Genomic DNA, 13,111 nt, shown 5'->3' with positions numbered 1-13,111 from the left:
TGTGTCTGTTACGTATTTGTGCCAAATCATCTACGTAGCAAGTTTGATAAGAAGGCAATTCGTTGCACCTTCGTGGGTTACGACAGTCAAAGGAAAAAATGGCAATGTTGCAACCCCATGACTGGCCGCTGCTATACTTCGAGGAATGTTGTATTTGATGAAGCATCATCTTGGTGGTCTTCACAAGATGTACCATTGCCAGACTCCAGAAATTTAGAAGATCAATTATAAGAAAAGCTAGGGGTAGGGGTGTAATTTTGGCCCGTGCCTCGTCCACGGCCCGAGGTGGGCCCGACCAGTTTAGGCCCGAGCCCAAGCACAACCCCAACCCCAACCCAAGGCCTTGGGCCATCGTTTTGAAGCCCGGCCGGGCCCATGGGCCCGGCCCCGCTTGGCCGGCCCATTGGCCCGCTCAAGGTCCGTCCAAAAGCCCGGCTCGCTCGGCCCACCTGATGCCCAATGTTATTTTTAATGGAAAATAATGAAATTTTGGTGGAAAAAATTTTAAAAATTGTTTAGGCCCGTCCAAGCCGGCCCAAAGCCCGAGCCCAAGCCCAAGCCCACTACCCCCCCCCAAAGCCTGAATACCTCTGGGCCTGGGCCTAGTTTTCTGGCCCGTGGGCCGGCTTGGTTGGCCCGATTTTTTGGCGGGAGTCTGCAAGGCCCGACATGGGCCGGGCTGGGCCAAAATTACACCCCTAGCTGGGGGAGCAAAGACGAGAGGAAGAGGCACCTCCTAGTTTAGAAATCATCAAGGAGCCAATATCAACACAAAGTGGTGATGAGCTAGACCCTGACTTGTCAAAGACCAAAAAGTTTTTAAAGTTTGTGGAAAAAAGGTGTCCATCACAATAGTCCAGAAGAAGTTCGCCTAAGCCAACAAGAAGGGGTTGAAGAGATTGGACCAAAACTTAGAAGGTCAGAAAGACAATTTAAGCCTAATCCGAAGTATGCAAATGCTGCTCTAACTGAAGAAGATAGCATTACAGCGCCAACGCCGTTTGGAAAGGCAAACCAAAGGACATGAAGGCAATGGAGGAAGAGATTCAAGCCCTCAGACAGAGTCAGACATGGGAGCTAGTTCCTAAGCCCAAGGACATGAAGCCAATTTCATGCAAGAACAAAGCACGTGAAGGTACACTATCATGTCATTCGAGAGAAAGTGCTCCAAGGAGAGATAGAGATGAAATCAATCAGAACAGATAACCAAGTACCAGACTTGCTTACTAAAGGACTTGAAGCTTCAAAGTTTGTAGAGCTTCAGAAGCAACTCGGTTCAACTACAAAAAAAGAACTAAATAAAGGAGTCAATGCTGAGAGGGAGTGTTAAGAGTCATCATTGACTTTTCTAGAATCATCTAGGCTATTAAGTACATATGTTGAATAATTTAGAAGACTTCGGAAAGATCTAGAAGACTCTAGAAAGATCTAAAGAAATCCAAACGATTCTAGAATATTGTAGAAGATTCCGAAACGTTAGAGAAGCTTGTAAAAATTTAGAGAAATCTAGAAAGTTCCAGAAGGTTCTAGAATATTTTAGAAGTATAGAAAGTACTATTATATACTAGAATAGTTTAAAGAGTCTTAGAATATTGGAAAGTATGAGTATATGCTAGAATATTCTAGAGGGTTAATAATAGCCTTTGGATCAAAATGATCCTAGCCATCCATTGAGGAGGTGGCTGACTATATAAAGGGAAGTGACCTCATTTGGAAGGCACAAGACACAACAATCAAGAGTGGTGTCTAGTGCTTGAATGTGAGTGATTCCAAAAGTGAGGTGTCCTTGAGAGTCTTTTTGTATACTTGAGTGTATCTTTGCATCTAAATAAAGATTCACTTTTGTATAGCCGTTGTGTTCTAACTCAACATGCTTCAGCTAATATAAATTTCGAAGTATAGCGATATAAATTTACAGATCAACAGCAAAACTCAAGCTAGCTATGAATGAAGTCGACCGAGTGTATCTACAGCAATGAACTGAACTAATTTGGAGAAGGAAAAGCAATGGATATCACTTCTAATAAAATTTCAGGTAAACCAAAATTTTGTTGAAGTTTCCCGATCATAGTGGATCTATGTTACTCCAAGCATTTTCAATATGGAAATGATAGTGTGCTTAAGTTCTAAAAAAAGAATGCATTTTTTTTTATTATTTCCATTGGCCTTGAAAGCACAAAAGTCATTCCATCTTCAAAGTTCCTTTCACGAACCATTCAACATCAACTCAAACCTTAATAGGGAATCCACATCAAGCTAGGCATTTTGAATATCTTCTCAAATTTCAATTATGCAAAAGTAAAAACCACACTTCTTAGCAAAGTATCAGAAGTCATACTTAAAAGCATCTATGTCTCTACAGACATGTTAACATCTCTAACTACTTGATTTAAGATATAGAAGGGGGAAAAAGTTTCCAACAATGCGTCATGTCCTAGAAATATGATAGTTGTGTGAGATAATATCCAGAATTGAAAAGAATAACAAACAAATCCTTTCAAAAATAGTTCATCAACCTGATTCAAAGGTGTTCTTGCTGAAACCACTCCAAATTTATGATTACCATTACTGAATTACTAATTGTTCCATTAGGTTAACAAAGCCCCCCACTTGACACCTCCATCCCAACAGGGAAAGAGAGAATTCTTTCTCGTTCCTCTTTAATATTGCAATATCCTTTCTTAGGTGTTTATCAAGACAATTAGATGCTTCAATGGAAATATGTAGTATGTGCAACTCTAGAGCCACTCTAGAGCCATTATTATTTTCTTCTTCTCTAAATTGTTAAGTAAGAAAATAGATGATTTACCATCAATAGAAACAATTTTTTTTACAAAATTCATATAAGATACCAAGAAAAAGAAAAAAAAGCAGCTTTTATAAGACCAACGAGAAGACAAACAGATAAATTTTATAAGATGCTAAGACATTTGTGCAAGTTCACATTGCAGATGAGAGAGAAAATTGACAATCATGTAAAAAATCCTCAAGTATATCTAGTACAATTCCAAACTACAATTACCCATAAGGATTTGAAGGTCCTATGGCTCCTGAAGTCACCATAAATTCCTGAAATGAATAAAATATAGCCCCAAGTCAGACACCAGTAAGGCAGTTCGCAGCAATAAATAATGCATTCTTCTTGAAGACATATGAGTAGCATGAAAATGTGAACTCAAAGCACATAAAAGGCAGCAGCAACTGTAGCTCAAGTGCAAAAAATTCTTTACAAGACTAATATTTTGAATATGTTCCCAAAAGTACTTGACCTATGCATATACAAACTGAAGTTATTATACCATCGAATCCTACTTTCACTTATAAAATCTTATTTTTAAGAAAGCCATAACACTCACTATCATTACGCTACTTATGCCATCTCACCAGATACAATGTCCTACTCCTAAGAATGCAAAACATTGACTGTTGTTAAGTTCTCCATGACTGTGTGTCTTATCATCCACATCCTTCAAAAGCCAAATCCCGATTGATGCTGTTAATAATCTCTCTATGACCAAATCTATTATTATCCATGTTTACATATTTCTTTACTAATGACTAGTCAAGAACACTTCATGAGTAAATTTACTCATTATTCATCCAAACAAAAAAAGAAAAAAAAAAAAGACAACACTTCACGACTAGTAAAATATCATATATCTGTTCTTGTCTTCCTCCTTTTGTTTGGGTTTCAAACCAAACAAATTGAAGATCTTTCATTCTGGACAGCTTATTTACTTTCAAGAAGGTTAGTTTTGAAGGTATTAAAGTACGGATATAATTGAGTTATTACTTTTCATGTAGTCAAGTTTGGTTAAGAATTGTGCAATTCATTCTCCTCCCCTATGAAAAGGGTGTATCACTGTCTCCCTAATTCAAAAGATATTATACAGGGAGGGGAAAAGAGGGGATGGATGGGGGGAACTAGAGCTGTGGACGAATGTAGCTCGGAAATTTTAGATAACATGGAAGTATCAAAGAAAGAAATATCTAAACAAGAAGAATGCTCCCTCTATAAAAATAGCAGCCACTGGTCTGTTATGTCTTGATCTGAGTGATTGCCACTTCTTAACATGGATTAGTTAATTAATCCTATATATAAAGCAAGGATATTAAATCAGTGCTTTATTCTAATAAGCCTGGTGAGTTTTCATGGATCAGTTTCCCAACAAATAGGACAGTATAGATGGTAGCATATTAAAAAACAAAAAGTATTTTAAGAATGTGGATCTAACTGGTCACGTATGAGCCACATCATTGACATGTCACCTCTAACACATGGTGCGTCACATGCACCAATCATAAAGTGACACAAACCAATTATGTTACAACCACTGAACAAACTTGGTTGACGACATGGTTTATGCACTGCTAATGTAGCGGCTTGTCGATGCCCATAGACGAAGTGCTTTGGCTGCAATTGCTTCAATCCACCGCCTTGGTGAAAAACCATAACGGTCTACATTGCCACAATATTGTTCTATGGATGCCCGCGGGCTTTTAGAAGTTTGGCCTGGGTTTTTTTTGGTGTCATAGGGGAGGGATTGAACTTTCTAATGCATATTCAGTTGTATCGGCATAGCCCCACTGATTTGTTTGGTCCTTTCTTTTACACCTTGTGGAAAGTAGAGTGCATAAGCATGGGCCAGTAGTATTCATGTGTCCTAATAGCTACCCTCCAAATGAGCGCATCCTCCCCCCACTCACAATAACATGTTCAGTTCATCCTCACTTGAGCTAAACAACTTTCACTCAACATGATGTGTCTCCGCGTCCTTCTAGATAGGGAGCAAGGCCTTAAAACCCCCTCAATTGGTGTTGCAATCATGGGATGCCTAAGCGTCATCCTATGACCCCTTGCTAGAACTTTGGATCATGTGGTTTGGGAGTTATGGTTAAGAATTTGTCAAGATACTCACCCCATTTTTCCCTTGAGGGAACTTGATTTGGTGTTCCGGTCATGGAGGGTCTAAGCATCATCCTATATGGTCCCTTGCAAGACCTTTGGGATCATGTGGCTCTATGGTTAAGGTTAAGAATTTGTCAAGATACTCGCCCCATTTTTCCTCGAAGGGAGTTGAATATTGAATGGTTATAAATAGAGAGATCTCCAAGAGAAGATAACACTCCAAGACAAAGATATGTGACATACTCAATACCCTTCCGTTACCTAAGGAGCATGAACCATTATCTCTGCAACTTGAGGCTTCAAAGGATATCAACTTTAGTACTTGTTCGGCTCATTCCACTAAGACATAGCTAACCAACCTAACCTTTTGGCCTCTACCATTTGTTGTTGACACATGTGAGAGCCAACCTCAATGGTTTAGCCTCTCTATAAATAATGGCCACCCTCCTTTGCCTCCAAGCAATCTCCAGTAGTAGTCTAGAGACTCTAGCTCACTGCATCCAAACCATTACTACTCTCACTTTCTTTCTCGTCATCCTCCTAATATACCCTCCGCTCTTGTACAGCCCAAGTCAAAATTCCTACACCAATTTAGTGCCTAGCAGACTTCCCATAATGTCCCCCCAACCAACTTACTCACCTCTAACTATCCCCACTAATCATGTGAGGTCCTAAATCCTATCAAAGACAACTTTCAAATATCCATTTTATCCACAAATTTTTGCTACGAGATTTAAAGATTTTAGAGGATAATCCAAAATTTTAAAAACTCCATGGTCATTCAAAATTGCATTGAAGAAAAAAAACTATAAAAATGGAAAACATTTTCAGTAATTTTGAATATTTTGGGGTCCTTGGGAAGGGAAATCACATATATACAATTCTCAAAGTGGGAAAAAAGCCCCCACACAGAAAGGAGAGTTGAACCCTTGATCTCCCAATATGGTGCAAGGACTCTGGCTGGTTGGCTAATATTAGTCGCTTTCTTTTCCATACTTCAAGTTTATCTTTAAATCTCCTTCAAACATTCTTTCCTTTTTTTTTAATAAGAAGATCTCATTCAGATTATTAAAGAATATCTAGATGGTCAGTCAGCTACTTTATTTGTCACTAGATAGTAGGATTTTTCATTCCTAAATCAATTACTTAGAAAAATGAAACAGAAAAGCCTATATGGCCCTTGACATTGAAGAAGGGTAGGGAAATCATGCAGGTGCGTAGAAAATAAGCAATATGAGTACATTGAAAAGGCATTTGAGGCAGCAAATGAGAATGTTAAACATCGTTATTAGAACAAAATGCATAATTTAAAAGCATAATTGTAATTCATAAAAAGCCCCCCAAAACCAATTTTGCAGAATAATGGTTAATATTGGTGATGATAATAAGGAGTAATACAACCAAGTCAAATAACAATAACAAAATGGGTAATGAAATGGCACATTCAAAATTCAAGCCATCACTTTCCAAGACAGAATGAGGTACCTTTTGCAAAACTCAGTAGCAGATCGAAACCCATTGCGGCAAACGAACCACATCAACACAACCACCAGAGTATCTATGTTCATTAAGAATTCACAATCACCAAAACCAAAACTCAAAGCACTGATCTTTCATTCAAAAACCCATAAAAATTTAAAAAAAAATTGCAAAAAAATCCCAAAAATCAAACACAATTAATGGGAAGAAAAAGCTAAGTGATCTGGTTTTGCGATTGGGCAGATCTGTTGAGTTTATAATGCAAATTAAACCCTCGATTCAAACAAATAAATCAAGAAATGGACAAATCAATGAAGATGAGGATACTGAAGAGACAACGCTCCCACCAATCTAACATGTAGAGTCCGAAAGTGACGTTGTAGAGATAGATCTTGCGTTGAACCCAATTCATAGTTTCGAATCTGAGAACAGAGAACTTGAAATTGAGAGCTACCTGGTGATTATAAAATTGGAATTGAAAATCAAAATTTGAGGGAGAGTTCAAGGGAGAGAATGTTCGTCTCACCTTGGCAATGTCTGACGAAGAGTTTTCCAAATCTCTGCGAGCTGACTGCGCGTTAAAACCCCACGTCCATTGATTTGTCGCCTATTAATTACCGTTGAACGGGCCTATTTCGGGCCGGGTTTTCACCACAAAAACACGAATCAGGCGATTAGTATTTAACTCGTTAAAAAATTATTTTAAATTGTTTTTTTTTATTAATTAAATAAGTTAAGTTTAAGTATAAATTTAGGGGTGGTTTGAAATGATCTAAATAAATTTATTTTTTAAATTTTTATGAAATATGAGTTGGGTATGAGTTGAATTTGAAGTGATATGTTAGAGAGGTGATGTGACTTAAATAAGATGATGTGGTTTAAATAGAATAGTAACTTTTTAACTTTTTCAGATCATGCCAAATAAGACCTTAAGTTTACTAAGGCCTAGTTTGGGAAGACTAAATAAGTGCACTTTTTGACTTTTTTTGTATTATGTGTAGAAAAAGTAGAGAGGAGATGTTGATTGATGTGACCCAAAAAAGATAAAAAGATAAAATAAGTGCACTTTTTTGACAGTAGCCAAACTTGGCCTAAGTTTTTAAATTAAAGTCTTTCGTGTCTTTTTGAGGTAAAAGACATGAAATTTATTGATATGAAAGCTACTCAAGTTTGTTTTGTGTTCAATTGGTTAAAACTTGTTCAAGATCGAATCTTTATATAAATAAGTCTAACTTAAGCACAAATTTTTTGTGTGTATTTTTTAGGGGTGAGCAGCGGATATACCGATCCGCCACATTTTAGACGGATGCGTGATGATGAGCGGACGGTTGCGGATTGATTTTCTCCAATCCGCCAATTTGGCGGACGGATGGCGGATTTGAGATTCCTTTGGCCGCAACCGAACCGCCAAACCGCGAGTACCCCTAATAATTTATAAGATTTTATGTTTTCAATTTGTTTAAATATTTTGTTTGTATTTTCAATTGAAAAAGAGTTTAAATATTCTGTTGAAAAAAAGTTTTTAACTTGAATACATTTTTTAATTGAAAAAAATAAACGTATTATTTATCTATATTTTTTGGTTTTTAAATTTAACTCTAAAAATAATAAATAGAAAGTATGATATATGCTGGTTGGCTTTTGTTTTCAAAAACATATATAGATGTAACAATATAGAGACATACAATCTCTACTACTGCTCTGTTCATGGTTTGAATTGTTATTATATTTTAAAAACCATAGATTGTAATACTTTATGTGGATGAGGCATGCAGTGATTGTAATATGTGGATGAGGCATGCAGTGATTGTGATATTCTAAAGTTTTAAACTTTTTTTTTTTGGATGAGGCATACAGTGATTGTAATACTTTTTTAAATCATTGATTGTAATACTTTTTTTTTTTTTGAGGAAGTGCACAAGTTGAATTATGTTAAAAATTTATAAAATTTTAAACCGCCAAACCGATTCACATCCATCCGCCAAACCACCAAGCCGCTTAATCCACATCCGCCGAATTAGTGGACAGATGCGGATTGATTTTCTCCAATCTGCCAATCTGGCTGACGGATGACGGATTGGAGATTCTGTGGCCGCAACCGACCCGCGCCCACCCCTAGTATTTTTATATAATCAATTTGTATAAATTTATATACTCCTTAATTGATAAATTTATTAATGATACAAGTATTTTATATAATTGAACTGACTCGAGCAAAATTCAAATTTCTTAAATATTTTATTTTATTATTTTTTATGAATTAATTAAAAAACTACCCAAAAAAAACAATAATACTAAAAAAAATTAATTTCTTTGGGACTTTTTTTAATGATTTTTTAGCATTAAAAAGTTGGTTAATTTGTAATTTTTCAAATAATTGAGTTGAGCTTTCTTTTATTTATTTATTACAAAATTGATTTATTTGGCCCAAAATTTTTGACTTTCTAGCTCAAACTTTATTTGACTAACCGAACTCCAAATTGATTTTTTGTTTGGGTGATTAACTCCAAATTGATTTTGAGCTCAAACTAGAGCCAAACTAAAACAGCTCAAATTTTGACTTGGCTCATTTCATTTTTAATTGCTTCCAATCTCGAGCATCTCTAATTATTCATTATATTTTTTTATTAAATTTAAATTTAATGAAAAATTTATTATAATTGTTTTATCATACATTTGTAATTTTTTTTGTAAAATTAATAAATAATCAAACTTTTTACCAAAAGTCAAATAATATTTTTTTCCCTTGGATAATGCTATCATACACTCTCAAATATAAGTATCGATATTCATGAGATTAATTATCACACATATCATAACGCAATTTTTATATAAATCATAACTAAAATTAAAAAAAAAAAAAAGTTATAACCAAATATTACATAAGGAATAACCAAAACCTTTTTGATTCATAACCAAAATAATGACTTAACTAATATTACAATTTATCATAACTAACACTTTAATAGATCATAATCAAATATTACAAAAAGCGTAACCAACGGATGTGTATTATAGAATCATTATTTTTTTTTCTTAAATTTTATGAAATTGTTAAAAAATGAAAGATTATAAATAAAGGTTTTGTATCCAAACAATATAAATGAAATGTTGTGATATTTTTTGTGGTCGGAGTGTTTGGGTATATGTTATTTTAGTTATTTTTTTTTTATGAAAAGACGTACAAAAAATAGAGAGAGTGATGTGATTGAGTATTTTGTCTTATTGATTATTTTAACTCCCAACCCAACTTGCTAAATGAGGCTAGGATTAACTGTTCTTAGATCAAGTAAGAGAGCTGCTATCTATCCCTATCATATTTCTTTGGACCCTTTACTTCTTTGAATCCCTACCCACTTAATTGAGTCTCTCTCATTTTCTCTTTAAACCCCCACCGTAATCCTAACTATACCCCTCTTATTTGAACCCCCAACTTATAACCTTTTCTCACCGTCGGCCGTTGCTCTTTTTTGTTGCCCCGTCGCCTCTTTTCTAGCCATTTTTTCTCATTTCCAAAACCACCGTCACCGCCATAAACCCCATATTATCCACCACCCATTTCTCTACCTCCGACCCACTTTTTCGACAAACCCCTCACATTTGACATCCTTTACAACTTCTCATTTGACGACAACGCTTCTATTGGAGTCGCCGATGAGTGGGGCGACATCTCCGAGTCAAAAGTTGAATAGTCGACGAAGTTGTCTAACACCCTGCCGTCGTCATCGCCTTTTCACGACTTCGCGAGCACCACCATCACATCTCCAAACCCTAGCAACCCAACCATGCGTAGAGAGAGAGAGAGAGAGAAAGAGAGATTATAGTGGTGACGGCTAAAGCAAGCGCACGCAAGAGAGAGAGAGAGAGAGAGATGAAAACCTGGGGTTTTCAAAAGAAGAAGAAAAAAAGAAGATAAGAGGGAGACGAAAATGGAAGTGCTAGTGGCGACAGATGGATATGGTAGCTAAAGTTGAGAGGGGCTAGGGTTAGGGTTTGGAAAATTAGGGTTAGAAGATTAGGAATGGGGGTAAAAATAAAATTTTATATCAGGACAAAATTGGAATTTAAAAAAAATAGAAAATGTGGGGGTTATAAAAAGAATGGTGATTTTATAATACCATATTACCCTCATCTTTTTCTTCTTCTTCAACAACCCTAACCTTAACCATTGTCTACCATCTATCGTCGACTATTGGCCGCCACTATACTCTCCCATTCCTCAGTGCTCTTACTTAGCTTCCTTTAGTCACTGTCGCTGCCTTACTACCATTGTAGCACCCCCGTCGTCCATGCCTAACCGCCATTGTAGTCGCCTACTGCCGTGACAAATAATTGCTGCAACCCTACCTCGTTATCGCCTTCTAACACCACAGATATCTCTCTCTCCAAACACAAATCTCTCTAGGTTGTTCGTGATCGGTCACCGATCGAATGTAAGTTATGATGGTGGTGGGTCGTTAAGGTTCAAAGGTGCGATGCTGGTGGGTTGTCGAAATGGTGGTTGCAAGGTAGTGAAGATAGGAACGAAGCTGAGAAGATGGCGACGACTATAGCAATGGAACTGAAGAAGAGAGAGGATGATGATGCATCGAGGAAGCTGAGGAGAAGGAATGTTGGTGATGATGGTGATGATGGCTAGTGTTGATGGTGGTAGTGTCGATGTATTGAGGGGATTTAGGGTTTTGTTCTAAAAGGTAATTTCATTGAGGGGCACAATGGTAATAAAAAAATATAAGATAACGATGTGAATTGAGAGTAAAAGTGATGTGTAGATAGAATTTTTCTAAGTTTGTGTTTGGTTGCAAGATTTTGAAAGGAATTTGAAAAGAGAAAGAAAAATGTGTATGAAATCAGATAAAAAATATATTTTATTTATATTTCACTTATTTTTTTAAAAAAAATTACTTTTAAATTCTCTAATCAAACACAATGTTAAAAAAAAGAAAAAAAAAAGAGTACGTTAAATAACAGCCCAAATCAAGTAAAAGTCAATTTTACTATTATACCCCACTATTTTTTTTTTTTTTTAACCTGATGTCTAGATAAAAGGGGAAGATGACATGTGGGAACCCTAATTCCTGAGCCGATTGTCGCATCAAAAAAAAAAATATATAAATTCAATAGATTTTCATATTTTTATGTATTTATTGAATTTTTGAAATATTTTTTTCACAAATATTTTACTTTTTAGTGTATCTAAGTTATATACTTCTAGAAAAGAAAAAAAATTACTTAAAACGTTTTAAAAAATTACTAAAAACAAAAAAATACGAAAAATAAAAAAAATAATTTTTAAAAAATCAATCAAAACCAGACAAGGTAAATATTTTTTTTATTGCTTTTGATTAAGCACTTTTCCAACCCCCCCTCGCCCCCAAAAAAGAAAAGGAACTACCGAACATATAACTTCAACCAACCAGTCCAATGGTTTTTGACACGCGTAAGCCCATGAAAGATATAGCCCACCATTTAGGGCCCAATACATAATTAAAATACTAAAGCCCAATGTTGTTGGAGCTCAACATGGCATTAAGAACCAATGACATCTAAACACGTGGCAAGAGAAGGACAAGCCACATAAGCAGACAAAGATCCTGTAAAATTATTGCACTGCATATCAGCCATTAATGAAGGCCCTTACAGCATTTATTGCGATAACCCCTCCCCGTCGAGACAGAACGACATCACCATGAACAAGGCAAGCTAGAGCATAGACTTTCGGCCAAGATGACAGGTCGGAATGGACAACGAAATGATTACCAGAGGATATAAGCAAATGTCGAAGACAAGAAGAAGGTTAAGCTTTCTATCACTAATCTATCTCTACATTCCATCTCTCTTCCTAACTTGCTCGTCGGAGGGTTCGCTAAGGGACTCCCCGCTCCCCGTTGAACTCTTGTGCAGGTCTCTTTGTGGGCTTGGTACATCGGGCACCGGTTTGGGAAGTGTGGATCAGTCCGACCCGTTCCGTTTGGAACACGTAGTATCATCAGTTGGCGTCATTTGTGGGAATCTTTTTGCTCCGCGCGCCAGTTGTGCTCATTGCCGCCGGAGACCCTTTCCTAAACCCCTTCCTGCCACCCACCAAGATGGATGGTCACGACTAGATCCATGGCTTCTCACCACAATGTTGTTGACCACCGAGCCGACCCTCCCAATCCAAACAACCCACCGCAATATTTCACCAAGCTCACCAACAACATTAACCGCCTCGCCGAGCAAAACCAAGCCCTGATTAATGCTCTACTCCAAAGAAACCTTCTTATGCCCCCTCCACCACCTCCAAATATCCCACCCAACCAAGAATGAGCCCTGACCCATCCCATCCAACAGCCCTACCCACCTAACTTGGAAGGCTTGCAACCCCTTCCCCCAGATATGAACTCGCCTCCCCGGGTCCTACATCCGTCGATCTAGGCACCCACCCCCGAGGGAGAGGCCAGTAGTGTCCAGCCTCCACTGCATTCCGGTGGTGACAACGTTCCTCTCTGGGATGCAGAACTCCGAGCCATGAAGCTCCAGCTCCAAGGAGTCATGCAAAACATGCAGAATAAACCATTGACCACAGTTAACTCACCGTTCATTGCCTCCATTAGGGACAAACCCTTACCTCCTAAATTCAAAATGCCCTTGCTTGACTCTTTCGATGGCACAACAGACCCGGTCAACCATTTGGAAACTTACAGGACCCTCATGATTCTCCATGCATTCCCTGACGAGATC

At 37.2% G+C, this 13,111-nt stretch overlaps 1 protein-coding gene across 2 annotated transcripts in view; it reads right to left on the bottom strand.

The window, feature by feature from the left end:
* Positions 1 to 2,893: 2,893 nt before the first annotated feature.
* The window catches only part of LOC114256039 (uncharacterized), a 30,085-nt gene continuing 19,867 nt past the window's right edge, over positions 2,894 to 13,111 (bottom strand). For both annotated transcript variants that reach the window (XR_014365450.1, XM_082922650.1), the window contains 4 exons: positions 6,915 to 7,018; positions 6,716 to 6,810; positions 6,395 to 6,467; positions 2,894 to 3,069 (listed from right to left, as the gene is read on the bottom strand). Coding sequence is in view for 1 of the 2 variants with exons in the window: in XM_082922650.1 (XP_082778776.1) it covers positions 3,057 to 3,069; positions 6,395 to 6,467; positions 6,716 to 6,810; positions 6,915 to 7,018 (285 nt within the window). In the remaining variant the exon portion in view is untranslated. The remainder of the gene's footprint in view (positions 3,070 to 6,394; positions 6,468 to 6,715; positions 6,811 to 6,914; positions 7,019 to 13,111) is intronic.

Source organism: Camellia sinensis, chromosome 4 (genome assembly GCF_055761805.1).
Source record: "Camellia sinensis isolate YWXY chromosome 4, ASM5576180v1, whole genome shotgun sequence".
Classification (NCBI taxonomy): Eukaryota; Viridiplantae; Streptophyta; class Magnoliopsida; order Ericales; family Theaceae; genus Camellia; species Camellia sinensis.
This window is presented reverse-complemented; position numbering and strand designations above follow the sequence as displayed.